General features: G+C 38.6%; 1 protein-coding gene across 4 annotated transcripts; it reads right to left on the reverse strand.

Moving 5' to 3' along the window:
• Positions 1-785: 785 nt before the first annotated feature.
• Positions 786-25,973, reverse strand: LOC114858178 (guanine nucleotide-binding protein G(I)/G(S)/G(T) subunit beta-1). Of its 4 annotated transcripts, none has more exons than XM_029155036.3 (11): positions 25,579-25,973; positions 11,835-11,939; positions 11,389-11,427; positions 10,750-10,856; positions 8,055-8,118; positions 7,337-7,499; positions 6,171-6,237; positions 4,914-5,115; positions 4,244-4,460; positions 3,296-3,411; positions 786-3,007 (listed from the first exon to the last, which is right to left on the reverse strand). In XM_029155036.3, exons 2-10 carry the CDS (start codon positions 11,889-11,891, stop codon positions 3,305-3,307), a joined length of 1,023 nt encoding a protein of 340 aa, XP_029010869.1. In that variant the 5' UTR covers positions 11,892-11,939; positions 25,579-25,973; the 3' UTR covers positions 786-3,007; positions 3,296-3,304. The 4 variants fall into 4 exon arrangements, with proteins under 4 accessions (XP_029010869.1, XP_029010870.1, XP_040927369.1 ...); XM_029155037.3 differs by lacking the exon at positions 25,579-25,973 and adding an exon at positions 24,260-24,405; XM_041071435.2 differs by lacking the exon at positions 25,579-25,973 and adding an exon at positions 13,016-13,069.
• Between the last annotated feature and the right edge of the window lie 1,959 nt (positions 25,974-27,932).

A 27,932-nucleotide genomic window follows, 5' to 3' on the forward strand; every position in this document is an offset into this window, starting at 1 on the left:
GCCACTGTCTGGTTAATTTGTCCAGCATTGCTTGTTACATGTTCCAAAGCCTGGAACAAAACTGTTTGCTCTCACAAAATTATATACAAATCTCTGTCAATGTGTCACAGTTGTACAGAACAGTACTGCAGAACAAGATAAACAAAACCTGCAAGTGCAGCTTTGTCAGCTACCATTACTTCAAAAAAAAAAAAAAAAGAAAATAGAAAGAAATCCAGTTAACACATGATAATCATAGAAAAGTAGGTTAAAAAAACTTCAAATAGATAACATAAAATATAATAGATAATATAAAACAAGCCTCACTGCAACGTGCCTTACTTATTATGATTGCGGTTACACAGATACGTATCACTGATGGAAAAGATAAAAGTGTCAACTTTTGTTCAGTAAACAGCCTGTTCAAGTACAGCTAGTGGTACTAGAACAAAGCATTAGTCACAAGAATAATAAAAAAAAAATACAAGGTACATATTTTTAGGACTTCGAATGGAGGTAAAGAGGAACCAAGCACAACCAAACACTTCCAATTGGTTCATTATAGCAGTGTTGTAATATTCTACATAGCTTTTTTTAAGCAACCCTTTACTGAGTTACATTATGTTGCTTCTGTTAAAGTTCTTTTAAAATATAGTTCACTGAACGCTAAGATTATCCTTGAAGCACAAGAAACATATTACACAAGGAAGGCTGAAATGTTTAAAACAAAAACTGTCCAGAAGAAACTGTATAGTAATAATTAAAGAGGCAAACATGTCAATGACTGTACAAATGAGCCAGGCTGATTCAACAGTGGATAAGAAATTGTTTATTTGACTTAAACATAATTACAAGAAAACCAAACAGTCCGCAACATTCTAGCTTCAGTGGGAACCGCTCTAAGTGAATCACACTCAACACAGTAGGTCATCTCAAACTGCTTTTTATTACATCTTAAATAACAGTACATTTTAATATAGTTTCTATCTTGCATCCAGCTTTCGGTTGTACACTGACTGACTTTAAAATTAAATACAAAAGGTGAAAAGGGAACAGTGGGGGTGCAGAGCTCTACAGTTATTTGATGGAGAAAGAGAGAAAAGGAAAGGGATTTAATAAATTTTTAATATTTTTTATTTCGTTTTATTTTTTGCCAACTCCAGGCCTAACGCACAATTACAGCACATTTTTTGTACAGAATGTCGCAGAGAAAAAACAGAATGGAAAAAATGTCACTACTGCTAAAGAAAGAGCGTCTGTTTACAAGGAGAAGGGAACAACAGAAAAATCTGCCATTCAGATGCTGCAAGAATTTTTTTCCATTTTTTTATTAAAGGACAGAAAAAAACCTGTTATAAAATGTTTTTCATCATAAGTGGAATTTTTGTTTGCTACAGAAGGAATGAAAATTTATTTGTTCCATTTAAGATTGTGTATGTTTAGGTGAATGGATGTACATATGCATGTGTGTACAATTTAAACATTTACGTCTAAATTTGTGGAATCCCTCCCAGGTATGGACCAAGTAACCATTTATGTTGCAGGGTTTGCTTCTCAAGTGCATAGCTTTGACATTTTAGTTTAATCATGTATGCACAGAGTAGCCAAAAACAAAAGAAATCAAAGAAAATGAAAAATATAAATACCATTGTATTGATATATTCAACAGGTTATTTTCTTAAAGAAAAACATCAAAGGACTTATTCCATATGCACCTTTTTAAGCAATTCTACAGCATGCGATTCTAAGAGATAACCCACCCATGGCAGACAACCAAAATCTTTTTTTTTTTCGTTTTTAACTTAAAAAGTTTCAATATCATTATTTTCAAACATTGATTTATACAACATGTCATTCACAGAGTAGTAACTGCATTTCCAAGCACGGAATGGGCACCTCTGTTGAAAGAGAAGCATCCGGATTGCAACCGGGCTAAAGTGGAGGTACTCTCTACCCAACCAAATCACATCACCGGTCCCTACCACGGGCAACAGAAACCAGGGCAAAGAAACGAAAAGAAGAAACAAAACGAATAAAGAAAAAAAAAGAAGGAATAAAGAAAAAAAAAAAAAAAAAGGAGGGGCAGGGTGGATTACGGTCCGATGGGTTAATCTTCATTTAATTATTCTACACTGTTGCCAGACGAAAAGGTGTAAGAATGGTTAAAATGGTTGTTTTTTTGTTGTTTTTCCGTTTTAAAAACGAGCATTCATTATCATAAACAGCATGTGCTTGGTTAGTTAACTTTTTTCCTTAGACATTATTCTATATATGCAAAGTTTAATTTTTGTGCAAACAAAGATTTGTGGACTACACTGGAAAATAGAAAGTAAAAGGTATCATGGGACTAAATATACAGAAGGGCCAGAAGTGGCTTGAGGACTCCCTGTTGAAGCTCAATTCTCTCATTTGTTCTCCAGTGGGATAAAGCTGGATTTGAAGATAACATGATCTGGAGGTTCTTTTAGTTTTCAACTTAAAACATTCTCTAAAATGTGTAAAGACTAGAAAATAAAACAAAGCTTTGATCCTCATTTTAAACATTGACAGTTTGCTGATCTACTTCTCTCAAACAAAAAAATAACAATGAAGACAACAAAAAACAAAGATAAACATGGCCAAAAAGCTATTAAGAGTTAGATCACTGTCATGTAATAACCTTCACTCAGACTTGTGTATGAGCATGAAGAACATGTGTGCCTGGTAGTGATGGTGACAGGTGTTTGTATTTTCATTTTCTACCATACCAGACCATAGTCATGGGAGGAATGCACAATTTTTCCCATCTGTTTCATTCTGAAACAACTAAATTCCTCAAGTTTTTTTTTCTTTTTTCATTTTTGTAGCTGAATGAGTGACAGACAATTGTGCTCTTTTAAATGAGAAAGAGAGAGAATTTTTGCCCTTAATAGTTTTTTTGGGGTGTTTGGAGTCAGTATCAGTATTTTGTAAAGATTGGATATGCAATAAAATTGAACATTGTGACGTTGGAATGGTCTTCCACTCAACTTTGGAGTCCGGATGCCAACTAGAATCAAGTAAAAGACAAAAAACAGTTTATTATTACAATTTCCTAAAAGAAACAATGTATGAAGTGTTAATTATTTGTCCACCCGGGTTCCATTACCAATATTGTTATATGACAGAAAATAGTGGTTAAAAAAATGTTAGGCTTGATGTTTTGGTTTCATGATGCACCTTTATTAATAACCCCCAGATGGCAGTGAATACTAACTAACTAGACTGGGCTCCATGTACCTGAAGCTGTTAAGAAACCACCATTAAACCACAGTGAACATTACTCTCAGTGCGTTACCTTCAGAGTCTAGTTCCAGATCTTAAGGAAGCTGTCCCAGGACCCTGTTGCCACTGCCATGCCATCATCGGTCACGCCCAAGCAGCTCACTCGGTTATCATGACCAGCCAGGACACCTACGAATACAGCACAGGTTGAAACTCAGCCACAACGTGGCTCTGCCTGAATGACTTAGCTCTGACGAGACCATTACCGAATGCTGACTGGCTCATGACTTTTGACTAAAACAGTAAGAAGAAAAAAAAAAACAAAAAAACAAGAAACGGTAAAAGGGGTTTGAGAAATCTTTTGTTCCACCTTAAGTGAGTAACACCACAAAGATTAACACGGAAATCAGACATTATTAAAGGCCTATACTGATTCACAGAACAAATATGAATTACACACTCCAGTAGATCCCCGGTAGCAGTATCCTACTATCCGATCATATCTGTATTCATGGCTTCACATGTCTTTTTCGGAGCTAATAACATTTGGTGCTTAGCCCCACATGTGTTTTGATTTGTTTAATACTCTGACAAAAATTGATCTTATGTCTCTTTTCATCAATTGTTAAGAAAAAAGATGGAAAAATCAAAATCAAAATAGCCATTGCAAAAATGTGGACCATCACCCATATAACTATTTGTTCCAATACTTTTGCTTACATGAAAAATGGGTAGGTTCAAATAAAAGGTACTAAGGTGTGCATCCGATCTAGATGTAAATACCTGGAACCAAAATCAGAAACACTGGCTTCATTGGATTTACAATGCTACACGTTACCTTCATCAGTACAACAGAGTATCAGTGACACCTTTGCTGCTTTTTTTAAAGCATTGCACTAACTAATTTGTTTTATCACTTACAAAAACATATAGGAGTGTTTGCTGGTATTAGCAGTCCTTTGCAAGGACACAGCACAGAACCCACAGCTATTTACTAGCTCTTTTCTGCCAAGTGGCTTACCTGCACGGTCAGCCTTCAAGGTGTCCCAGACATTGCAGTTAAAATCGTCATAGCCAGCCAGCAATAAGCGGCCACTCTTGGAGAATGCCACTGAGGTGATACCGCAGATGATGTTGTCATGTGAGTAAACCATCAGCTCCTGGTCGGCACGCAGGTCGAACAACCGACAGGTAGCATCGTCTGAGCCCGTGGCAAAGGCATTGCCATTGGGGAAGAACTGCAAAAACACCCAAGGAACTATTAGTTTTACTGTTACACATGCATTCGGGAGAATGCACCTGCACACATCACATCTTCACAGCTTTAATTTTTTAGAAACTAAAATTTCCCTAAGGTTGTGCAAATACATATTTTAACATACATTATTCATTAGTTACTTGAAAGGGTCAACATACTGTATGTCACCAAATAATTGTACTGGTTAGAGACCCTGAAGTGTCCTCTTTATAAGTTTGCTTTATGAATTACTAACTAAAACTGATCTAGTACTAACAAATAGAAACTCCTTTATGACTAACTGCTTTGAACCACCAGCTACTTCACTTCATCTTCCATAATAACTTGGAAGCTGCTCTGGCAGACTTGATCTAAATATGTCTTGAGAAATTCACACCACGATACGACAAGTGTACGACATGTCAGTGTGTTTGTGTGCGTGTGCAGTTCGTACGCAGATGGCGTTGATGTCTGACTCGTGGCCGGTGAAGGTCTGTCGGCACATTCCTTCTCTGATGTCCCAGAGCTTCGCTGAGGCATCACAGGCTCCAGATACAAACAGCCTGGTATCAGGTGCCAGAGAGAGACTCATGACATCACCGGTGTGACCAGCAAATGTAGTTGTTTGCTGACCAGTTTCAATGTCCCACAGAGCACTGCAAGAAACAAAATCATTATGGTTAAAATCCACAATATATTATCAGGAACATTGGGAAGTTCCACAAAATTGTCAGAAGGTAAATCGTAGAGACATTCAATGCAACTCTGGTAGCTCTAAAGTTAAACAAATACAGAAAGACCTAACATTATACCTTAAAGGGAACCTCTCTTAGCATTGGCTGAGAATTTTATATGCCCCTTTTGACTCTAACTATTTCAGCGCAAAAAAAACTACATGGGACAAGAGAAAGCTTCATCCAAACAGTGCAAGTGGCTAACATTTTTCTTCACGAGTCAAAAATAAACAAAACTATCAAAGGCCACATCTCTGCATGCATAACAATGCACTGCTTCAAATCTGTTTAAGATTAACCTGATATTTAAAACTATTGCAATAATTTTAGACAGGCAAAATTGAGGTAGGAGTTTTGGAAATAGCCTAAGCGCGTACCACCATGAAAATATAATCTTGACATTAAAAAAAGGAATAATGAGAGCATGGTGTTTTGTGACTATTACACCTGGACAGCTTGGCAGGTAGGTTGAGAGGCTTAGTCAGAGACCAGCTTTTACCCTTTACAGAACAAATGGGCTCGACGGAGCTGTTTAGACTAGATGTACTAAAGACATTGCAGCAGAAGAACATACGTAAGTAAGAATTATCTAGAATTCCTTTTTGCTGGTTTATTCCAGTTACAGGAAGTCTGTGTGCTTATTACCAGCAGCAAGGGTGGTTCAACGTGTTGCTAAATCACTACTGCCGTTTAATCTTTCAACCATGATTTTGTATATTCAATGGATTGTTATTCCAATGGTTTTCAGCTCAAATAGTAGATGATACGTGACTTTGGTGAAAGTTAAATGTTTTATGACCAGTTCATGTAGAAAATGTGTTACAACAGGGAACATAATGTTCATAACAGCTTCCATAGACACATACACTATATGCATTAGCACTAACACTTTGCTAATGCATTGCAACAATAATCTTGAGAGCTTTTTTTGTGGTGCTGTTGAATTAAATGTCACTGGGTGCAGTATCACAACGTACCAGGTGGTGTCTCCAGAACTGGTGACAATCTGGTTGTCATCCAGGAAGCGACAGCAGGACAGGTAACCTGAAAGGAATCAAAGAGGCTGATGAAATAACTCTGTGCCGATCAACAGTTTTGTCTATATCAACAGAAGCTGTAGGTTTCTTTTCAGAATTGTCTTGAAAAAGTATAATTTAAAATCAATATTTCATGCAAACAATCAAGTTTCTGGATATAGGGGCAGTGATTTTTCAATTTACTGGCAGACACACAAACTCTGAAGTACATCCCCTGGTTAAGAACTTGCTTCCATAGTCGCTCACTAGCTGGTAGGGTGTATGTACCCCTCCCAATAGGGAGAGAACTGGAACTAAAATGCTGACACACTTCCTGCATCATGTGACACTGATCAGATGAATGCTCCTTGCCCAAAAGCTTAACACTTTCATCGGTTTGAGTTGAAATATGGCCCTGTTTTTAATAAAGAAATCACATACACACTCCATGTGACAGGCATTTCTTGCATGCGAAAGTAATTACCAGTAAACAAATGATTTCATATTGTATATAAAATAATATGTCCATTGTCCCAATACATAATTCCTATAGTTCTTTAGACATACATACATTTAACTGCTTCTGAACAAGAAACATGAGGACTACAGTCTATTAATCTGGAAGTTACTGGAAATTTCATCTTTTCAGTACAAATGTAGCTATTATGTTAGTTTCTCTTTCTTTCTTTCTTGTGTTAACATACACAACAATAACAGTTGAGAGTGCCTTATTCTCCACTGCTATTTGTGCAAGCTAACATCTAATGGTCACCCTTTGTGATATATGCTACATGACTCGTTTAGTTACCCAAGATGTCAAATTATATTATGCTGAATGACAGAATATATTCTTCTAAACAGCGTTTAGCTGATTAATGACACAGGCTCAATGCAGCTAATCAGTGAATCATTAACTTATTTAGTGTCATTTACATAGATAAATCTGTGCTAAGCCATAAATTGACCAAAGTTTTTTTTTTTACACTACAGTTAAATAGACTATATGAAGCAGGCTTTACTACAAGAATTTGGGGGAAAACAAAAAAAATAAGATTTTGGCAGACATTAAAAAACATCCTGGGACTGATTAGTGAATGTGTACATGCAAATGGATGTTTCCAGCCTACCTGTGTGCCCGGCCAGCTCACGGCTAACACGCACATTACCCTCACGGGTTTTCAGGTTGTAGATGGAGCAGATGTTGTCCAAGCCTCCACAGGCGACATAGTTGCCAGAAGGGGCATAGGCGCACGTCATCACCCAGGAGGAGCGCAATGGGATGGCATGGACCTGGAAGAGAGGAGGAAGATTTAATATTAGATAGCATGTAGTGACAGATGGAAGAGAAAGCATGTGACAGTCTGGCCATAATATTAACTTAACCTTTCAAGGACACAAGACCTACTATAAATAGCAATACTTGGCATGAAACACTTGTGAATTGTTTTATAATGAGCTCAGGATTTTATTCAACCTGCTGCCAGAAAACAGTAAGCTTTCATAATACCCCCTTCCCCCAAATAATAGTTCACCTTAATGCCATTTGTAAAACCAAGACATTTAGGTTTAGGTTAAAGTAAATCATACATACATTTTTCATATTTAGACTTATTATTCTGGCTTATAGTTCCATTGTATCTTTTGAGGGAAATATTTGCCTGTTTACTAAATGATCATGAGGGCAGCAAGAGTAAACAATACCATCTAACAATCTAGTTTGGGATATTTTCTATTAATCAGCATAGCTGGAACATTTCACTAATCCAAAAATAAAGCAACAAGCAGAGAATATTTAAAGACATTATTTTCCAAGTAGATCAACACAAATGTGTACTTAGACATTACCTTGTTTGTAGTATAACTGTCCCAGATTATGAGTTTGCCATCCTGGGAGGCACTGACCAAAAGCCTGGTGGGGGGGAAACAGATGGCATCTTAAACTATGAAACATTTAAAATGATCTATTCTGTCAAACCTAGGGAAAGTCTTGTTTTATTATAAAAGCAGTAGACATACAGTTTACGCTTTCATGAAAAATGATCTCATTTTGAATTTGATGGTAGAAATCTCTACGAGAGAGAGAGAGTTGGAACAGGGCTGTGTTTACTACTCTATAGCATGCCCTCTTATTTTGACAACGGTGTAAACGACCTGGGACGTCAGAGGACCAGTTGCTACACAGATTGGAGATTTAGGAAAGGAATGTTGAACCAGAATTACAGCCGATGCAGTGATGCGTGCAGTATGTAGTTTAGCAAGGCCTTCTTTGAAAGAGATGTCATCTGGAGGGAAACGTGTAATCAGCCACCCGAGAGGCCAAAGATCTCACACATCCAATTTAACCTTCACCCCTGTTCCATGCAAATACTTCTGAACTGCTGACCATCTTCACATAAAAAAGGCTCCTTTTATATGCGTCATGACCTGATCTGCCAAGTTAATTCTCAAACGTTATTTTTCATTCGTAGAAATTACTTCCGTCCTTTTGCTCCAATCTTAGTTGTGTGCTTGTTAACTAAAAGCTAATATTTTTCATGAAACTGTAATATTTCTGAAACCCTGTTTTTTGCCTTCTAGAAAAGAATGACTCTCAGGTACACTCCTGTATCTCTGCCCTCTAGGCACACCCAGAAAGAGTAACCACAGTGATGGTCCCAATGCACATAGGAAGAGGAAAGAAGAGTGAACACATCAAGGACTATGCAAATCTTAACTACCAGTCTGTCAGGAAACACTCATGGGAACACTGCAGCACATATTAAGCTAGGGACAGAATTGCTTGCACTGGGAATTCTAGTTTATAAGGATATGAAGTATCACTTTCCGGCTCTAAAATGAACCATTAATCTCCAACTAGCAAAGCTTATATACGATGCAATGCTTGATGACCTCCCTTTCAAGTCAGAGATGAGCCCTGATACAAATGCCACTGGAATCAGATGCCCCAGAGCTCTGAAAGGTCTACATTTACTGTTGTGCAAGACTGTGTAGACTGTGGAGGATAGAGGAAGTCAAAGCTTGTATGACAAACAATAATTGTGACATAATATTAAAATAAAAAACAATTTATACCTTCTAATTAAGACTTAATTGACGATAAGATCAACTATAAAGGTAACCGATACAAAAACCACTGATTTTCAGTTAAGGCATAAAGTAACAACAAAAACCAAAGGACTGATGTGTGAAGCAGTGTTTGAGGACATATTTTCATGTGGAATATGTGAAATCTGACCAATTGCAAGAGGCTTTAGGTAATTTAATTCTACTTTTAAGCTTGCCAATACCAATACAAAGTACAAGTCAATCAGTCTTTTTTAAATAAATGTTTTCAACCCTTAAATATCTTACTTCTGATGTACACCAAAATTATACAGATTCTATCTGATCTATCAGAAACAGGACAGTGATTTAAATTTTTAGAGTAATGCTGACTGAATTAAAACTATTCAGTCTCAAGTATTATTATTATTATTATATAACAATAATAAATAATAAATAATAAGAATTATATTATTAAGGCGCTGATATTATTGAGAGTTTGTTCAATGTGATTATCAGTAGCAACACATTTGCAGGTGCCATAATATAATAATCCCAACTAGAATTTTGCTGTCAAAACTAGAGCTGAGCTATCATAAGAGTTGATTACTGTTGACTGTTGTACTGTGTGTATTCAGAAATGCATGTGCAAGTGGTGAATAAAAAACTAAATTAAACAACCTTTTTTTAAGCTATTGAAATCCCACCCAGCCTGAATCCAAGTACTGTCTCTGTTGGACTAAAAATAGCAGACATAGCCTAGACTCTGGGTCAAAACATCTTCATGTGACCTTCTCTCTGGGTGGCTGGGTCTCAGCAGGTAGTACAATAAATACCCCAAGTCCTCTGGGAGGTAAAACATTAGCAGATGAAACAAACAAACAAGACATAGCTTACACTGGGTAAACACACCAAGACCCTTTCTGAGGTACATCAATGTGGGATTGACAAGGTGACGTTAGCAATTTACAAAGGCCTCTCTGTGGAATGATACACACCGGCAACAAAATGATTAACGTTTTGGTTGCTTGGGTGAGAGGTGTGTTTAACTCTGGGGAAAAGGGCTTTTTGTGAAGTAAGGAGTGTTGCTTCATCTGCCTTGGCTATCAGCCACAGCACCGCTCTAACAAAGGCAGACTCTATTTTGAGTATTTTCCCTACCCACATACCCCACCCCCAATGAACACAAACACACAACACAATGGACACACTAAGAGTGACTAACATACGCCCAATATGAATTTAAGAAAAAAAAAAACATCTACCATGCACATGTACACATACACCCTCATGTAGAACATAGTATATGTATATCTTTTGATGCAAAAATGAAATGCTGTGTAATGTCATAAATTGAGGAGGGCCCTCAGGAGAAGTGGCCAGCACAAGGACACTCAAACACACTTTTATGTCCATTTCCTGCATTTAGGCAATGGGGGGCTGGGCTGATGACATGAAATGCGTAGTTAATGGATAGAATGAAGTTGAATGCCATTACCTCGAATCACTGCCCCAGTGCATGGCATAGATTTTAGCCAGATGCCCCCTCAGTGTCCGTCTAGTGCGCATCTGAATTCGGCCAACAGGGTCAATGTTAGCTGTGATCTAAATAAGATGAGAGAACAGAACTGAGGTTAGAGAATGTCATTCTGAGTCCAGTAGATGATGCTTAAAGTTTACAGTAGTTTAGTGTACAAAATTTAGTTTTTACAGTACATTTATCAGCAAGTCAGCAATTGACAGTGTTTACTTAAAATATGCATTGCAAATGCAAGACTTAATATTCCTTAACTCGCATAAAAATGTACGTAGGCCAAACAACTCTACAAAGCAAACCAAATGTTTTAGACAGTAACACAACTGAAGCTGCTGAAATGTGAAATTTGCCAAGACCTTAAAAGTAGATGCTGTAAAAAATAAGAATCAAAGATCAGTTACCCAACAACATGGCTTAAAAAGAAACGTTTTAATGTACTGGGAGCTTGATGATCTGTACATAATCATGATTGCATCATGCAAACGTAAATAGTCTTGTGAAGTAAATGGAAACACAGAGAGCTTCGCTCCAGTGAATATACTTTGTTACAAAACCACAAATGCAATTCATTATCGATCATGGTATAAATACTTTTCTTACCTGAGACAGGGTAGCATCTGCACACGCTTTCCTGGCATCCTAAAGCACATTAACCCAATCAGAGATATTTCATGTTATATGTTATATGTACTACAGCACTGCACAGGCATCGACACACATCTTTAACATAGCATTGCTGAAATGGTCAGTGGAAAGCTGTACAGTGCCTAATGATGTCCTTGGTACCTGATCTGCAGCTAATGTGAGTGAATGATGACAATTCAATTCAATTATCAACAATATATATCACATTTGGTTACAGGTTAAAAAGAGGCCAGTGTTTTGAAATAAGAAATTGCAGTTCAGTCCAGCAGGCTAACATAAAAATGACATTAACATAGGAAGGTTCTCTGTGAAAAGTATGCTTTCATCAACATCAGTTGGAAACATGTTAAACACAAAGTGTCAGTCCGACTGAGCTACGCATAATGTAGTGGAAGACTTACTCTGATCTGGTTCTTGAGCTGCTCAGCCTCCTGGCGTAGCTGATCCAGTTCACTCATTTTCCTCTGCTAATAGTGTGCTTCGCTACGCCGCCTATACTTGCAGATCTGGAGGAGACAAGAAATAAGAGACTCAGCAAACATACCCTATACTGCTCATTTAATTTTGGCGTAATACTCAAATTGTACAATTATTAATCTTTATATTTTTCTCTGCCCTTTATGGCACCCAATGACATTGATAGGTGAGAGAAGATATTGGGCAAATGTCCAAAGATGGTGTCTTTTGTGATGTATTGCAATAAAAAGGCTTTTAAATCCAATCTAAAGACCCAGACAAAGTTGCAGGGAGCCACAACAGACCAACACTCTAGATAGCTCTAGACTTGTCCTTGCCAGCTGGTAATGGTTACCTAGCAACAAGCATTAGGCTCTCCTTTAGGCTCAAGATAATTTTTTTTGAAGATGTTGAATTTATTTTTCACCCCTATTTCAAACAACACCAAGAGGAAAACAGTGAAAATATTTTTTAAACCACACTAAGAAAGTATAACTGATGAAACTAAACAGCCAACCTAAAAAATAAATGATTAAAATAAAAAAATAAATAAAAAAAACAACCAACAGAGACCGAGCGTACCTCCTCCTGACTATCAAAGCTATGGGAAGCAGAAAAGCAGACCAAGAGAATTGACACACTACAGGAACAACCTCAAGGAACTCTTGACAGTCAGGGTCTGTTAAAGCCATCAATGCTCTGGCCTCTGGATTCTCCTCCAATGTCATCCCTGTAATCCTGGGACACAGTTGATTCAGCTCCTCCATCCAAATCCGGTTAAGACAAAACCTGCTGATGATCCTAAAAGCAGCGACTATTCCGCTGACCCCAATCCTCAGATTGACACTCTTAGCACCGACACTTTCACTGTCTGAAAGACGATGAATTATATGAAAAATGCTGTTGTATAAATTAGCCTTTGAATTACAGGTAGATTTGACACTGAGAAGATGTACTGTAGCTAGTAGACTCATCACTGCCTACACAAAGCAAAGAGTTGGGGTTTTCAGTGTCCACATCTAGTGAAATAACTGGTATTCCATTTATGTCCACTTGTCTTACTCATTCAATAACAATTTGAAACAAAAGTTAATTGCAAGAAATATTCTAAACAATCAAACCTTACCTCCCTGTTGCTCCGGGTTGTGATACAAGTCCTTTATCTTGGGGAGTGTGGAGACCTTCTGAATTAATATTTTATCCTTCAAGCATCTGACGTCTTCACAGTTACCAGTCACCTGATTGGCCAGTGCTACTAAATGGTCTGCACCTAAGCAAGCCGCCTTAACCTCCCTAATCTTGGCTGTCTCATGGTAATATAACTAACCTATTTTCATCTTCTCTGCAAGATCCCTCTGTGTAGGAACATAAATCTTCCTATGGTTCTATTCAGCTGACAATTTTTTAAACTCTGTGCATCTCCTTCCAAAATCTTATAAACTTTGTAGCGCAAAAGTTCTATATACCATATTTGATATTACCATGGAATAAGTTAGCAGACTGTCACCAACTGACACTAGTAAAAATGGGGAGAAAAAAAAATCATACTATACTGTTTTTGATGAATGAACCTTTACAGACATATCACCAATACTGCTTTTATTTGATTCAGCTTCTTACCTGGAGCATTATTTTAATTACTATACATTACACAGAAATGGCCAGACTATTCACCACACTACTTTACCACTATCTCTCTAGCAAATATTACATAGCATAAGTCTTTTGTTATTTTCAAGAAACTGGTGGTTTAAAAATCCAAATGGTTGAACGCATAAAGAATTTTGAGCTCAAGATTTTGTCTTATGTATTGACGAAACATTCACAAAATACCACTTTCATTAGCTCAACGTCAGTTCTAACTATAAATGATTCCAAATTAAACTAAATGTAATTTAATTAAATCTGTGTATCATGCATACCTTGGACAAAATCCTTTGCAATGCAAATGTAGAAATACGTTTTTCTCTAAACCATGTGATGCTACTAATAAAACCTTTTTTGAGATAGAAAAAATCAAATATCTGAACTGGACATGGCCTATACTTAAGTGTGAAATCATCGCTGCCTTTCACAAAGAAATTATTACAAAAAGATTTAAATGTCACCAAATGTTCTAAAGATACAGCTAGAACTTGAGACTGCCAAGCTAACAATGCCATTTAGAGCAAGGTAAAGGTTCAGTGATGCCTTGGGGATGCTCTGATAAATTTTAAGAGTGCTACACTTGACTCTTTTTTCCCCTCCAAAACCAACCTAAATCTATTAATTAAATCTATGAATACACAAAGTCTTCTATTACAACTATAAGACAGAGCTCCTTACTAGCGATTAGAGGTGTGATGCAGAGGACTCCTTATGCCTAGTGCTGGTGGTGGGGGAGTGTTGAAACCACTGGCAGTCCAACAGAGCCCAGACTTTTGCTGCCTTCTCTTTCTACCAGCTATTTTTAGAGAGGTGGTGGTGGGGGAGGAGGAGAAAAGAAGAGGAGGGAAGCAGACTTCACATTTTCCAGCCACTCCTATCAGCCCCGACATCTCAGCACAACACAGTGACAAGGAGAGAGGAAGTGTAATTTGACTCCAGAAACACACACAAACACACTTCACTGGTATTTCTCCTTCCCATTCAACAATGTTCACAGATGCACCACTCATTTTCACACTATGCAGACTGGGAAAGATGAGCTTCCTAGTCACAGAACAGAGAGGCCTGTAGGTTGATAAGGTTCCTTTAGATGGAGCACAGGTGGAGGACTGCAGAAAGTGAATTTCAAGCCTCTTTGAAACTATCAATTACAGGACATAATTCAAAGTTTACCTCTTAAAGATAGAGAAGACTAGATTTTGGGGGAGACAAAAGGCTCTACTGATGACATAAGGGGTGGGGTAGGCAGAGAGATGTTCTGGTGCACAAGAGGATAGAGGCAAGGAAGGCAAGCTGGAGGACAGAGCCAGATTAAACTAATGAGAGTGAACAAGCAGAGGACAATTGGGAGGGGAACCGTTAATTAACCCCATGGTGAAAGAGAGGGAGCTTGGTAAGCTTACCAACACTAAACACTGAACAGAGGAGGTCTATGTTTACTCAACGTTCAATAATTTACATGCTACACAAAAGTCAAAATGCACAGCAAAGAATAGATATAGTTAACAAGAGCTGAGACAGAAACGGCAACACTGTAAAGCACTCCATGCAATGCCTCTGCATTTTTCATCATTCTGTATGAAAAAGGTGCAAGATAAATGGTCAATCTAATGTATGCGATTTAAATTGTTATCCAAGACAAAGAATAACTATAAACTATATATATATATATATATATATATATATATATATATATATATATATATATATATATATATATATATATATATATATATATATATATATAAACTATAAAGTGTAACATTTACCACTAGATGCTGTGTAATTATTTTTACATTAGTAAATATCATTCACTTACTATAAAATTTGAATTAGGCGACATGCGATCACACTGGTCTACATATAAAATACAAGAGTACAAACCAAGACAACGAATAGTACAGTCATTTACGTAAAACTCATGCCAAACTCATGAGGTAGCAAACAAAAGGAAATATGAATACAAGAAATTGTTGATTTGGGAATTGGCATTGCATGCAAAGGAGAAAAGGTGTGGCAGCACACAAAGTTTTACGATGCTTTCAGTCTTAATGAGCGTGATTAATATTTGTTTTACATACTGTCCAGCTGTGAAACACAGACATACAGTCACATATCAGGCACAAGGTAGTGTTCAAAAGGTGGGGCAAAAATGGTGGATTTAATAATTTATGACCCCCTCCTACGATACCAGCTGTCCCTGCTCCTCCTTCCATAAAGGTGTGCTCTTTTGAAGGACTTTGTGCTTATGCTTGCCCTCAGCAATTTCAGTTGTGATTTGCTACCTCTAGAAGTGTGTTGTATGGTACAGAGTGCTATAGATGATGTTGAGACTCAGTCAGCAGTTGCCTGTGGCACTGCCTTGGTTACATCTGTGTCAGAATGTTCTCCACGTTAGTATGAGAGTCTGTCTAAGCAGGCGTTTCCTTTTTTAGGGTGTTTCCCTAGATGTGCTCGTCTCTCTCTTCACTTTGTCAAAACATGTAGCGGATGTGGCGACAGCACACGCACACACGCACGCACGCACGCACGCACGCACGCACGCACGCACGCACGCACGCGCGAATACACTTGCTCTGAAGGTTTAGTTTTTGCCAGAGTCCTTCCAGACTTTGTTGTTGTAATGACAGTGATTGCACAGTTTTTTTTTCGAAGTTACACCCGATATCTTGACAGGCAGGTTTATATTAACGACAAACTTAACAGTTTAAAGACAACTAAATAAAAAAAGGAGAGGAGGCTTGCACTTCACAATAATTTAGGTCAGCCCGACATTAGGTCTAGCCTGTACTGGTAAACAAATAATCACAACTGATACTATGAGACTAGTCAGTGCTAAGCTACACTGCTGACATGAAAAGGGTCTGCAACAACAACCAAAATAACCTCATACCTACTGGAACTACTGTAAATAAACAAAACATGTTTTACACTATAGGAAATGCATGAAAACATGCTTAAGAACAGTTCAATTCTAATTTATACGAAGGTTAAAACAAACCCTTGGATAATGATAAGACGCATCAATTCAGGAAAGGGATACCTCATCTATGAATCTATCTAAGAATCTAAGATCTATGAACTTCACTTCATTGTAAAAAAGCAATGTTAAGCTGGTTGCAGAAAAGGATTTTAATGTGCTTTTCCCCATCGATTTTTAGGTTTACTCATACTGAAAAGGTTTTAGCAAGTAACATGCACTGCAATTGCACTTACAACTCTTTATGCAACTGAAATGGCTATTAGTAAAGCACTCTGTCTGGAAGTTATCATTTGCCCGTCTCTCTATCCATTCATCGGAAGAAAACTACTGCAATATTTAAAAGAAGTCTCCCACCACTGTGCCGTTTCACTTTGACCTGCAGAAAATTTACTGTGTTCAGCACCTACAGTCTAACCAGTAATGGCAGCTTAAACAATGACTAGCTTCAACTACCAAACAAGCAGTGAAAATAATCTCAAACTATCAACAAATACATTTTTTGGATTATATGATGGTACCAGATTATGCAATTTTTCTGAGATCAAAGGAGAAACACACCTTTAAATTTTACATGATCAGATCTTATAACTGATAACTTTTTCCCCTGTTGACTAGTTAAATTTGGCCTTTGTATTTGTGCAAACCAGAAGTCAAGTGATACTGTACATGCATGCTCATCTGGTTAGTGGGTAAAGGCGGAGTTTCGAACTGCTGAGGGCAAAAGATGCATGGTAATTGTAGTTGTAAAAATACAACCAGGTCATAAAGATGGCGGGAACAAGGGACTGATGATGCAGTATAAAAAGAGAGAAAGAGATTGCTCCTAGACATTTTCTAAAAGCATTAAGGCCAGGACTGCTCAAATGCATCACTAAAGAGATCCTAAACCAGTTACTGCTTACTTACGTATACTGTGACTTGAGTGAACCTGTCGTTTTTGTCCCTGCACCCTTTTATCAGAATGCTACATCACCTGAACCCCAATGGACTTCACCCTGCCAACAGCATCGACACAGCTCAACCACAACTGTTGAAATCAAACACCTCAAGCTGATGTACCTTTTAAATTAATGATACTTTAAATATTTGCTTTCAATTGACAGAACACAGCCATGTCATCTGTGCTAACAGGACAATCTAACCAAAGCAGGGTTTTGGGCATAGGTTTGAGCTATAAACAAATCAAAGTAAAGGTTTTAAACACTTAATACAATTTGTTTTTGTTTTTTTTTTTGCACGTCACACATTTAAACAGCACTTGCACTAGCCTTCTATGTAGTTTTAAACAAAACATTGCATTAATCTGCAATTGTTTTTTTTCCTCTTATCAATACTTAAATATTTTTAAATGTATGCCTTTCTTGACGCAAGAGGTTGGTCGCCAGCTGGATAAATAACTGGAATTCTGAATAGGACAACTACAATCCCCAGCTTTGCCCCTACAGTCCAAGGGCGTATATCTTTATTTTTGTCCAATAGTAAGTGGAATGAGCACAAGACCATTCTTTGTACTAATACACAGTACATTTTGTCAGCTTTTACCTTTTGGTTTATTAGAGTATTTGTTTAACCACCGTCTGGGACGTAGGTGGATTTTAAGACCTTCATGGTTATCAAGAAGAATGGCTGAACTAAAATGAAAGGCCGCAGGCCCCATAACCCATTTTGCTTTTCTGAAAGTAGAACAAAATCCTGGGGCTACAAGTGAGTATGCATAGGGTGACACAGTTTAGATGATGTTCCACTCAGTTTAGATGACTGAAACATGAACAATACAGTACAAAAATTTGCTCAAATAGAGAGGCTATCAGATCCACTATTGGCTACTTAATCTATAGCACAAGACAATGGACCAGAACATCCTATACATGATGTTAGTATGCTTTCAACATTTGTGGCATTGGTCTACTTAGCACTTATGTCTGGAGAGATGGGGTTTTGGCTGGCAAAACCTTTTTACATCAACAAGCTACAGCAGAAACAGTATGCATATGGTGTAACCTGTGAAATTCCTGGATAACACTGAAACTACTTCAAACCTGAAGAAAACGCAAATGCAAATATCTCTGTTACTCAAGGTATGCAAAGTAATTAGGTGTTGAAACCATCTTTGCCTTCCTCCAGAGATCTTTCAATATGATCAACGTTTGGTGTAATTATCTTGCTCAAAGAATTGAGAAATCACAGCATGGCACTGAATCTTTTTTAGAGAGCACAGACAAAACTGTAAAAAATCCAGTGTAGCCCCTATCACTGTCCTCTCTGCACAGTGACATTATTAACTGAAGCTGCTGTCTGTTGTTCTCTCTGAAGTTTACTTGTTCTTGTCCTTTTATGCTCTTTATATGTAGTATCAAAAATAACTTTGCTTAGCGAACATGAAATTAACTATATGTAAATCTGTCCTCTTCCCTGGGCACTACACTATGCGTATGCGCTGTCAGGGCGGCAGCCTGTTGTGGATAATGGTTGATGATAGAGAACATGACATAATTGGAACCGACAGTACAGTTTAATTGATTGATTAGTAAAACATTCCATGATGCAGAATACTTTCAGCAGTAGTTAAGAATAGCATACATAGTTATTGTAGCGTAATAAGAAACTCCTGACAGGCAATATAAAGCAGCTCAACAAAAGACAACTACTATAAAAAATGACTTGCTGGCATGTCAACCATCACAACATGTGAGGAAAAGAAAGAACGCACCAAACACAAAAAGACCCCAAACAAACATATTTCACAGGCTAGCAGTTAGGTTGGCAAAAGGGCCACATACATTAACAAAGCTGTGTTTTGTACTTTTGAATAGCTGCACAAACAGCTTTTCATACAGTGGAATGAATCAGATTAAAAAGGAAAGGAAGGTCAGGCTAGCCTAAAGCCAAAAGCATGATTTTATTTAAAACATAAAATACACTCCTTTGATTGCATTAATAATCATACCCATCCCCCATGATTTCTCTCCAAGCTTCTAAGAGGAACAAATACGTGTGTGTGTGTGAAGAGTCACATGACAGCTAGCCCACTATTTAGTTCAAGTGACTACGGAGTTTATTGCTTTGAAAGAGGAAGAAATCTGAGTGAGGTGATGGTTTCTTTCACCATCACCTCAGGATTCAGGCTTGGTCACATTTTCTCAGTTGCAGTCAAATACATAGGTTACAATGTAAATCCACAGAGACACCATCTATTCAAAGCAGAGTGTGCGTTAGTATGACCATGCAAAGTAAGGCTAGAGCCTGTGATGGGCTTTTGCCAATATTACACAGAGTGGTGACAGGCTGGGTGTGGGTCAGCAAGCAGGCCTGGTGCCACTTTGACTATTCAAAACATTGGCCAAGCTCTTCTGGCCAGTGGTGACAAGTTAAGTATGCATAACAGCCCCTGCACTCCAACTACAGACAAGATATGAAATCAGAAAATATGCTTAACAAAACAGAAATTTATATATATTTCAAACTGAACAAAAAGTGAAACGTATACACATACATATAAAGCTTAAAGAATATAAACCTTTTGGTTCAATTCTTTGTTTTAAACCATTTTAACAAATGAGATACTCTCTGCAGCTAACAAGGATATAAAAACATTCACATTTATTAATTTAAACTACATATCTGTAGCAATACTAAGATGTTAAACGTGTCCACGTCATGACTTGACATGTCAACCACATTCTTTCGCTTTCAGGATCACGTCCTCAACAACGAACCGGAGATTACAAATGTAGAGACAGGCAACTCTACATACATTTTAGATTGTCTAACGGGTCCTGCAGGTAGAGAATGCAGTTAAGGATGTATACTGGAATTGCAATTGTCATTAGTGGAATGGTTTGCTATGTTTCCCTTTCTCTTAGCAGAAGTTGTTGATCCAACTTTGGAAATTCAAATCATTTCCAGTTAACCAGAGTTTCGTCACCACGCATCACTAATCTAGTGCAGACATCCAAGTCTATTGATATTTGCACTGTGCTGGCAAAAACGCTGTAGTAAACAGTAGCCCATACAGTTGCAGAATTACCAAAACGTTTTGTCAGTTTTACTTTCGTCCATGCCCATATATGCACATCCTTCACTCTTCAGGGAGTAGTCTTTACTGCAAGTCAATATAATTAAAATTGATGTTTTTTTTCATGGCGTGACAAAAAATAATGTTATACTACACCCAATGGGGGGTATCAGTTGCCGGGGTTACATTTTCTACAAGCCCTCACTGGGACGAATGTGAGAAGGGTCTGGAGTCTTAACTTGTGTACAGGTAGATCAAGCCCCCCCAACACACACAGTTCCCCTAACATGCAATTTCCTGCCCTTGATTTAATATGAAGCAGTGTTTGTAACCTTGACATGGGATGAAAAGGTGCATATGTGGTTAGCCATGTACATATGAGCTACAAATGACACTAAAGATGTGTTTCACTGACTGTGCTTCTTTGGTTTCCCTGACAGGATAGCATTCATGTAATGTTGGTAGAACATTAGATTAAAAAAAGATGCAGATTCTAGAACTTTGTATGTGTCAGAATCAGACAGTTTTAGACCGTGGACATTCATGCATTTTTATCCGGTGGTATTTTATACCATTTTTAAATAAGTCAGCAGTTAATCAATTGTTTTGAATTCAAAAGAAGTTGTTCAATCCATCCTAAGGTGCCAAATTAGAGTGCAGCTTACGAAATTTTGACCAATAGTTACCAAGTCATGTGTTTGTAGATTTTTAATATAAACTCTAGACAAATTACAAGATGCAGACTTTTCATTAAAAGGGACAGTTACATGTACCACTAGGATTAGAGATAGTCTACAAGCAAACTGATTACAGTATAATATGAAAAAAACTGGCCTGCAACTTTATCTCGCCAGCAAAGACCAGCATTTCTGAATTCTGAAATAGGGACTTTTTGTTCAGCAGGAACCTCAACACATACTTAATTTAGATGCATGCGCTTGACAAAATGCAAACAAATTTCCTAAGTTCCTTTAACAGGTTACACGCTTCTGAGAAACATTGTTATGATTGAGAAGAACTGAAATCACGTTCTTCTGAATTATTAGATATAATTTTCAATCTAGTCAAAGCTTTTGCTGTTTGGAAAAATATTCCTCTGATAAAGATTTCCTGTTGTTTCAGGTTTACTGGTAATTAAAACCGGTAACAATTCGATTTTAAAATACTACACCGGAACCTTTAGTCTGTTTCACCTACATACAGTTAGACTGATGATCAATACCAATAGATAGTTAGTGACACTAGACTATCACAGACCTTTAGTTACACTCACTTGGGCCACACATGAATATGAATGTGGAACAAACCCTGAAATCTATTTCAGCTAAGGTCTGTAGGAAGGAAAATAAGAAACTACCCAAGAAACTACCCAATCATAATACAGCAGTCCTTTCATGTAAGACATAATCCCACTATTAATGGTCTATTTAGATTAAGGAAGAAGAATATTGTAAATGACAAAGACAACCTTCGTGAAGAAATCCTTTAAAAGCATTGAGGGTGACAGGTGACAGCTCTATGAATTGGCAAAATGTTAACCTGACATCTTTATCTAACTCTTACAGGACCATTAGGCCTCTTAAACCAAACATTTTTATTGTTCATGGTATTAAAGTGATTACAGTGAACGCTGGACCTGGAAATCCTCTGACTCAACCTTTTAATGATACCCCTGTCTGAATACTTACATATGATCAAAGCTGCCTGAAATTGTGCAGAAAATGTAGGAGGGCACCATTAAGTGTATAGATATAATTTCATATAAAAATACCTTCAGTACATACTGTAGTTGTGGAGTTAGTATTTCTGGACCAGGAATAAACGTGATTCGGATGTACATTCTAGTCAAAACAGACACACTTAGATGACTTGATGAAATGTGTCTGATACAGAGAGAGAACACAGCAAAGGGTGGGTAGGATGGGATGAAATTAATGGAATTATCACAGGTGTTTTTTTTACTAACAGGCTAAACAAATGTTGTACTAACAGTTCTTTCAAACAGTTGAAACCATTTTCAACTGCTCAGTTTTTTTTTTAAAATAGACTTCTTTGGTGGTGTTTGTTCACTTAACATCTGCACACTTTCCTCCATTCTAAATATGCCTACTGGACAATGGGATGAGGGCAGGATGATATCAGAGGTGAGAGAAAAATAAGCACTACTACTAACCAAAGCAACATAATCCCAAAGACCAAAATCCACAGACTAAGAATATAATCCCATTTATATTCTGCATTTGCAGATTCACACACGTGGGAAAAAAATTCTTATTTGAAAATAAAAGGCCATGTCCAATGTGCAAAACACTGATTTTCTAAAGGAGGACATTTACACCACTGACTGTCTTTGTTTTGCAGAAATGCAGGCACAAGTCTTCAGACACACTTGACTGCCAGACACTTTCAGACAGGCCTGTCATACTCTACTTGTACCACTGTATAGGCATCAACACAGATTCCCACATTATGTCGTCACTGTCCACCAGTGTTAAAAATCATTCAGGGTGTCACTAAGACACTACAGTGTCCCACACATCCTGATCACCATTTAAAAACCACAAAGTGACAAAAGTTATATAACTTTAGAAATAACCCATTTTCCAACCAAACGAAAGCCATTACTAAAAAAACATTTGGAAAAAAACAAGAAAAAAAATAAGGCCAGTAAAATCTCTACAGTAAGATGTCTTGCATAAATTCACATTTGTTCAAATAAAGCCTTTGAAGTTGTACAGATTCATCATTTGTTTATCAGAATAAACATGCTAATGTGTATTTAGTCACGAACATGGAATTTTTATATTGTAATTGTCATGTTCCCCAATATTCAGGCTCATAGTCAAGTATGTCATGTACAACACCCCTTTACCACCATGTCCTGTACCCATAGAGTACATATTGGACTCGTCTCACCGGGAATCCGTTAGCTTTACAACAATTTATTACAAACGTACTCGTATTTTACGATAATGGAAATCAAAGAAATGTAGCCAGCCAAGCCTGAACCCACCGATGCTCGGCAGCTGTCTCTCTCAGTCTGAGAAAAAGCGGTGATGAAAAAGGCTTTGAACGCCATCTTGTTCATTGCAGCTGCTTGGGCCCTGAATACAGGAACCCATTCATTCGAGGAGGCGGAGGGAGGGGGCACACTGGCAAAATGAATTAATCTTTGTGAAACAGTATACACAAATAGCTCTTTTAAGAAACGCCAAAATTTCCTGAGATGACTATAAATCTGCCATTTAAAAAAAATCCATTCTTTGCATGCGATCATTGAACGGTGGCGCGAGTCGATAAGTTCGCCCAGGCGGCAGGCTACGCTGAGCCCGCTTCAGCGCCGGAGGAGGCGCTCAGCTCGGCTTCCTGCGACAGCACGTCTGGCTCGCTTCTAAACCATTGTTCGGCTTATTTACCACTAAATATAGTCCTACGGTGTGATCTCTGCTGTAACACCACATTCTTACGCAAGGCCTCTTCTTTGAGGCTGCGCTGTGAAATAAGCGTGTCCGTTTTCCGGTGTAGAGTTGGAGACACTACGGAGAAGTGCGGCCCGGTGGCTGTAGCTGCTAACAAGTTGCCCTGCAACAGCCCCGTGATCCGAGATTAACACATTGTCTAATTGGATTTCTACGATCTCGTTTATATATCGTTAAACGAAGACGGCCAAATTAAGAGCGGACTGTGTCTCTGTGGTTTTACGCTTTAAATAAAATGGTTATTACCACTATCCGGTCCACAGAGGCGCGGTACTGCCATTATTCCGACGCAGTCTCACAGCTGTGTTCCGACCGCTACAAATGTAAATAACATTTAGTGCAGTCCGAGGAAGAACCGCGCTAAAGCATTTGGCATTTCCTTAACAGCACCGCCAGTGTGTGCCTGGAAGGCTGACTCTGCAGACTAGCTGTGTGGATGTTAACGTAACGCTAGCTGGAACATACAGTAACTGTAACCCATAAGGGTTTGGTTTCGATTCAGTGAGTTGAGCACTACCAGCTCGACGAACCCGTCTAAGCCGAGCTAGGCAAATAAGTGTCCACAGCGGGGCTATTCCGCGTTACGTAAATAATTTTAATAATGCAAATACCACCGTTTCAGCATTTGCCCGTTTTACATACAGTGGGAGTCAACAGCACCGTTTATATTCACCGAGAGGCTAATAATTCCAGCTGCCATGTTCGGGATATACACACCCCGATCAGCCATACCAGGCTACAAACGTAGGCTGTGGCCACTGCTGGCTAACTTGTGCGGACCGGCTACAGAACAGTGTGGGTGGTGATGATTCTGGTAAAGGAGCCATTTTTAGACTCCCTTCGTTGTCAACTGCACGATGCCACAGTTTTCCAACACGAGTATAAGTACGTGAAAACTGCTCCCGTTTAAGTTGAGCAAGTGGACGGAGTCGCTGCTATCTGATCCCCCTGACCAGATCGCCAATGGGTTAGTGGTTAATACACCGAGAGTAGAAAATGCACGACTAATTAGCTTAACTGGTGATCACTTGCAACTACAGAGCAAAGATGTGGAAATGTGGGCCAACATAGATGCAGAATACGTGGTAATAAATAATACACCTCGACTGAACCCCGAATTTCTCCACTTAATTAAACGGAACCCTATTTAATTAAAAAGCACCAGCAGATTTCTGTCAAGAGGCCGAAAGATACCCGGACGTTGGAGGGGTGCTGGCTAACGTTAACCTACCAAGCTGTCACTAACTAGCCTACTAATTAACAATCACCGCCCATTAAACATAAAGCTCAGACATAACGACCCGGCACGTAAGACGTCAAATTTTGCGGTGATTAAATTGCAACTGGGTTAAATGAGTGGGTTAAGTTTCACCAACGGTGACCCCCACCCACTCTAGCAGCGCCCAGCTAGCAGCGAGCTAACGGCAGCTAACTATCGGAGGAGCCACTCAACACTGTTAACCCCTTTCGTTCATCTTCCCCTCTCGATAGGCTAGCAAACTGCACAGACACTCCATGCATTTCCCGAAGCACAATTTCAAGCAAGCATCAATGTATATCCTTACCCGCTTTCAGTCGAGGGCGTCCGTCGTTTATATCACATTGACTGGAAACGGCAAAATCTTGTCTCTCCTCTCTCCGCCGCGGCGCTCAGATTTAGCTAGCTTAGCTACCGAGGAGCGGCACTCCCCGAACCCAGTTTTTCACCCGCCGAGGGGGGAGACACACCGGCACAGAGACAAGGCGGCGTTTCACCCAGACAGACGCGCGAGAGTCCCGTTTAAGCGCTCTCCGGTTTTCAAATTCCAACTCGAAGCCGAAAAAATCCCGTCAAGTCTTTCCCACCGTCGTCGTCCCTCTCTTTTCTTCCTTCACGCCAGGATCTCAGTCGATTCTTCCTCCGGCCATCAAACAGCAGAGATGGGCGCGGTAACCCTGCACTCAGGTCTGGGAAACCCCACGTTACGGCAGCGTCACAACGCACGGCGAAGGGCAGGGGACCACTCCGCGAGACCAGGAAGTGCTGCCATCTTTGGTAGTAGCCGCACACCTAGAGACACGTTTACCTGCCGAGCTGCCGCGATCATCTAGCAATTCGGATTATTTAAAATATTTTATAAAAAAACTTAGATCAGTCTATGAAAAAGCTGTTCGTACCACGGCTTCAGATGTGTACAGTTTATAACATCCAATTATACCCTAATTGGTCATGAATAATAAAGTTAAATATCTTTGGAATAACTCCTTTATGCGCCTGTATCCTTTAAGTGGCAGTTAATTTAAAATGCCCAAACATGAGATTTGGCGTTTCTGTAATATAGCTCCAGGAAGATGCATGCTTCACTGTCTTTGATTTGCTACTTGTTAACCATATTGTTATATATAGAGAGAATTATTATACTAAATATTAGTTTAGACTAGAAATACTTGTATACTTGTGTACTTTTAAAACATCATAAAACAGCTCAAATTAAGAGACAACTGATACAAGACGCACTATGTTTTCAAAGGCTGTAGTTGATTTTATGTTTCTTTATGGTTTCTGGCTAAAAGCTTGTGGTAGCTTTATGCAGGACATAGTCTAGGTGAAGGAATATAAAGTTGAATAATCAAAGGTGTACATTATGTGATCCTGGGTTTGCTACAGCATGCTTCTAAAACCTTCGGGACCTTTACACTCAGGGAGACGTTTCAGGGACTGCTCCAAACCAATCATTTGCAATTCAAATCTGACTTAGCTACAAACGTAAAAACAGTACGGTCCTGCCAGCATGCATGGCTAGATCCAAAACCAGTACGCTGGCATGTACCGTTAATACATGAACTATAGTCTTTTTAGAAAAATATAGTTATTATGGATGGGCGTGACTGTCATGGCTGTAGAAACAACAAGATTAACAAGATTACAAAATAAGAAGACCTGAAATTTTACAGCTAAACACTTCTAACACAATCCTATCAGCTGAGTTTCCTGCTCATTATCCTTTACACTCATAGTTTGGCGATATTGAATAATTCATCCTGATCCATTAGTAATCCCTTGACAGTCATCAGTCACTGTCTCTCCCACCAGAAATGTGTTCAGTCTAACCTGGAAAATGAAGGATTTGTTGACAAGTGTTATTCTCAGGATATTAACTTTGCCTTGCTTCATAGTTTATGAACTGATGCCTCCGTGTTCAAGATAAGAAGTCAGCAGGGATTTACTTCCTGTGTTGTGTGTTAGTGGGTGGACCTTGACAGCCGCACAGAGATGACTCGATCATTATCACCACTAGTCCAGATAGAGTGCTCAGAGGAGGGGTTAATGCTCAGCAGGTTAAGGCGTTACTTGGAGACATGGAACACTTTGTTGTCCCAGTGGACATCAAAGTGTGCACGGCTCGGCTCCAATGGGGGAAGTCGACAACATCATCAGCTTTAGTTTGTATAAAGAATGCTCCTGAGAAATCTGTGTTCTGTCTACTGTAGCCAAGTAGCAGGATGTCATGTTTGTGCCGGAGCTGTTTGCCGTCTCACTACGTTTACACATCAGGCAGATATTATAAAAGTACAGTATATACAGATTCAGAAATGTATGTTTTTATTTGCAAAAACTCATCTATGCAAAATATATTATTCAATCTATTTTAGTCTCATTTTCAGTATGTGAATGGGAGCATTTGTAAAGACACTAAGCTGTACAGTAGGTGCATATTAAGAATGAGTTGTTTGGCTAGTATTTCTAAATGACTCAGGTCGCGTGAGCTGAAAACACTGCTTGTGTGTCGCCTGGCGCTGTAGGTGTGGTGTTTCCACTGAGACTCATCTGCCCAGGTTAATGCTGCTGAGATTTCGTTTCCCCTGGATACACCCCTGCCTGTCTGCATACATGCGTTGTGAGGCTTCTTCAGCAAAGCGCCAGACGACCCAAGGGAGA

Source organism: Betta splendens, chromosome 7 (assembly GCF_900634795.4).
Source record: "Betta splendens chromosome 7, fBetSpl5.4, whole genome shotgun sequence".
NCBI classification, from domain to species: Eukaryota; Metazoa; Chordata; class Actinopteri; order Anabantiformes; family Osphronemidae; genus Betta; species Betta splendens.

Coding starts and splice junctions, on each gene's coding strand:
- LOC114858178 (XM_029155036.3), bottom strand. CDS start 11,891: ATGAGTGAACTGGATCAGCTACGCCAGGAGGCTGAGCAGCTCAAGAAC. Junction 6,238..7,336: donor TGAGCTGGCCGGGCACACAG/GTAGGCTGGAAA, acceptor GATTCCTTTCAG/GTTACCTGTCCTGCTGTCGC. Junction 4,461..4,913: donor CAGACATCAACGCCATCTGC/GTACGAACTGCA, acceptor GTGTTTTTGCAG/TTCTTCCCCAATGGCAATGC.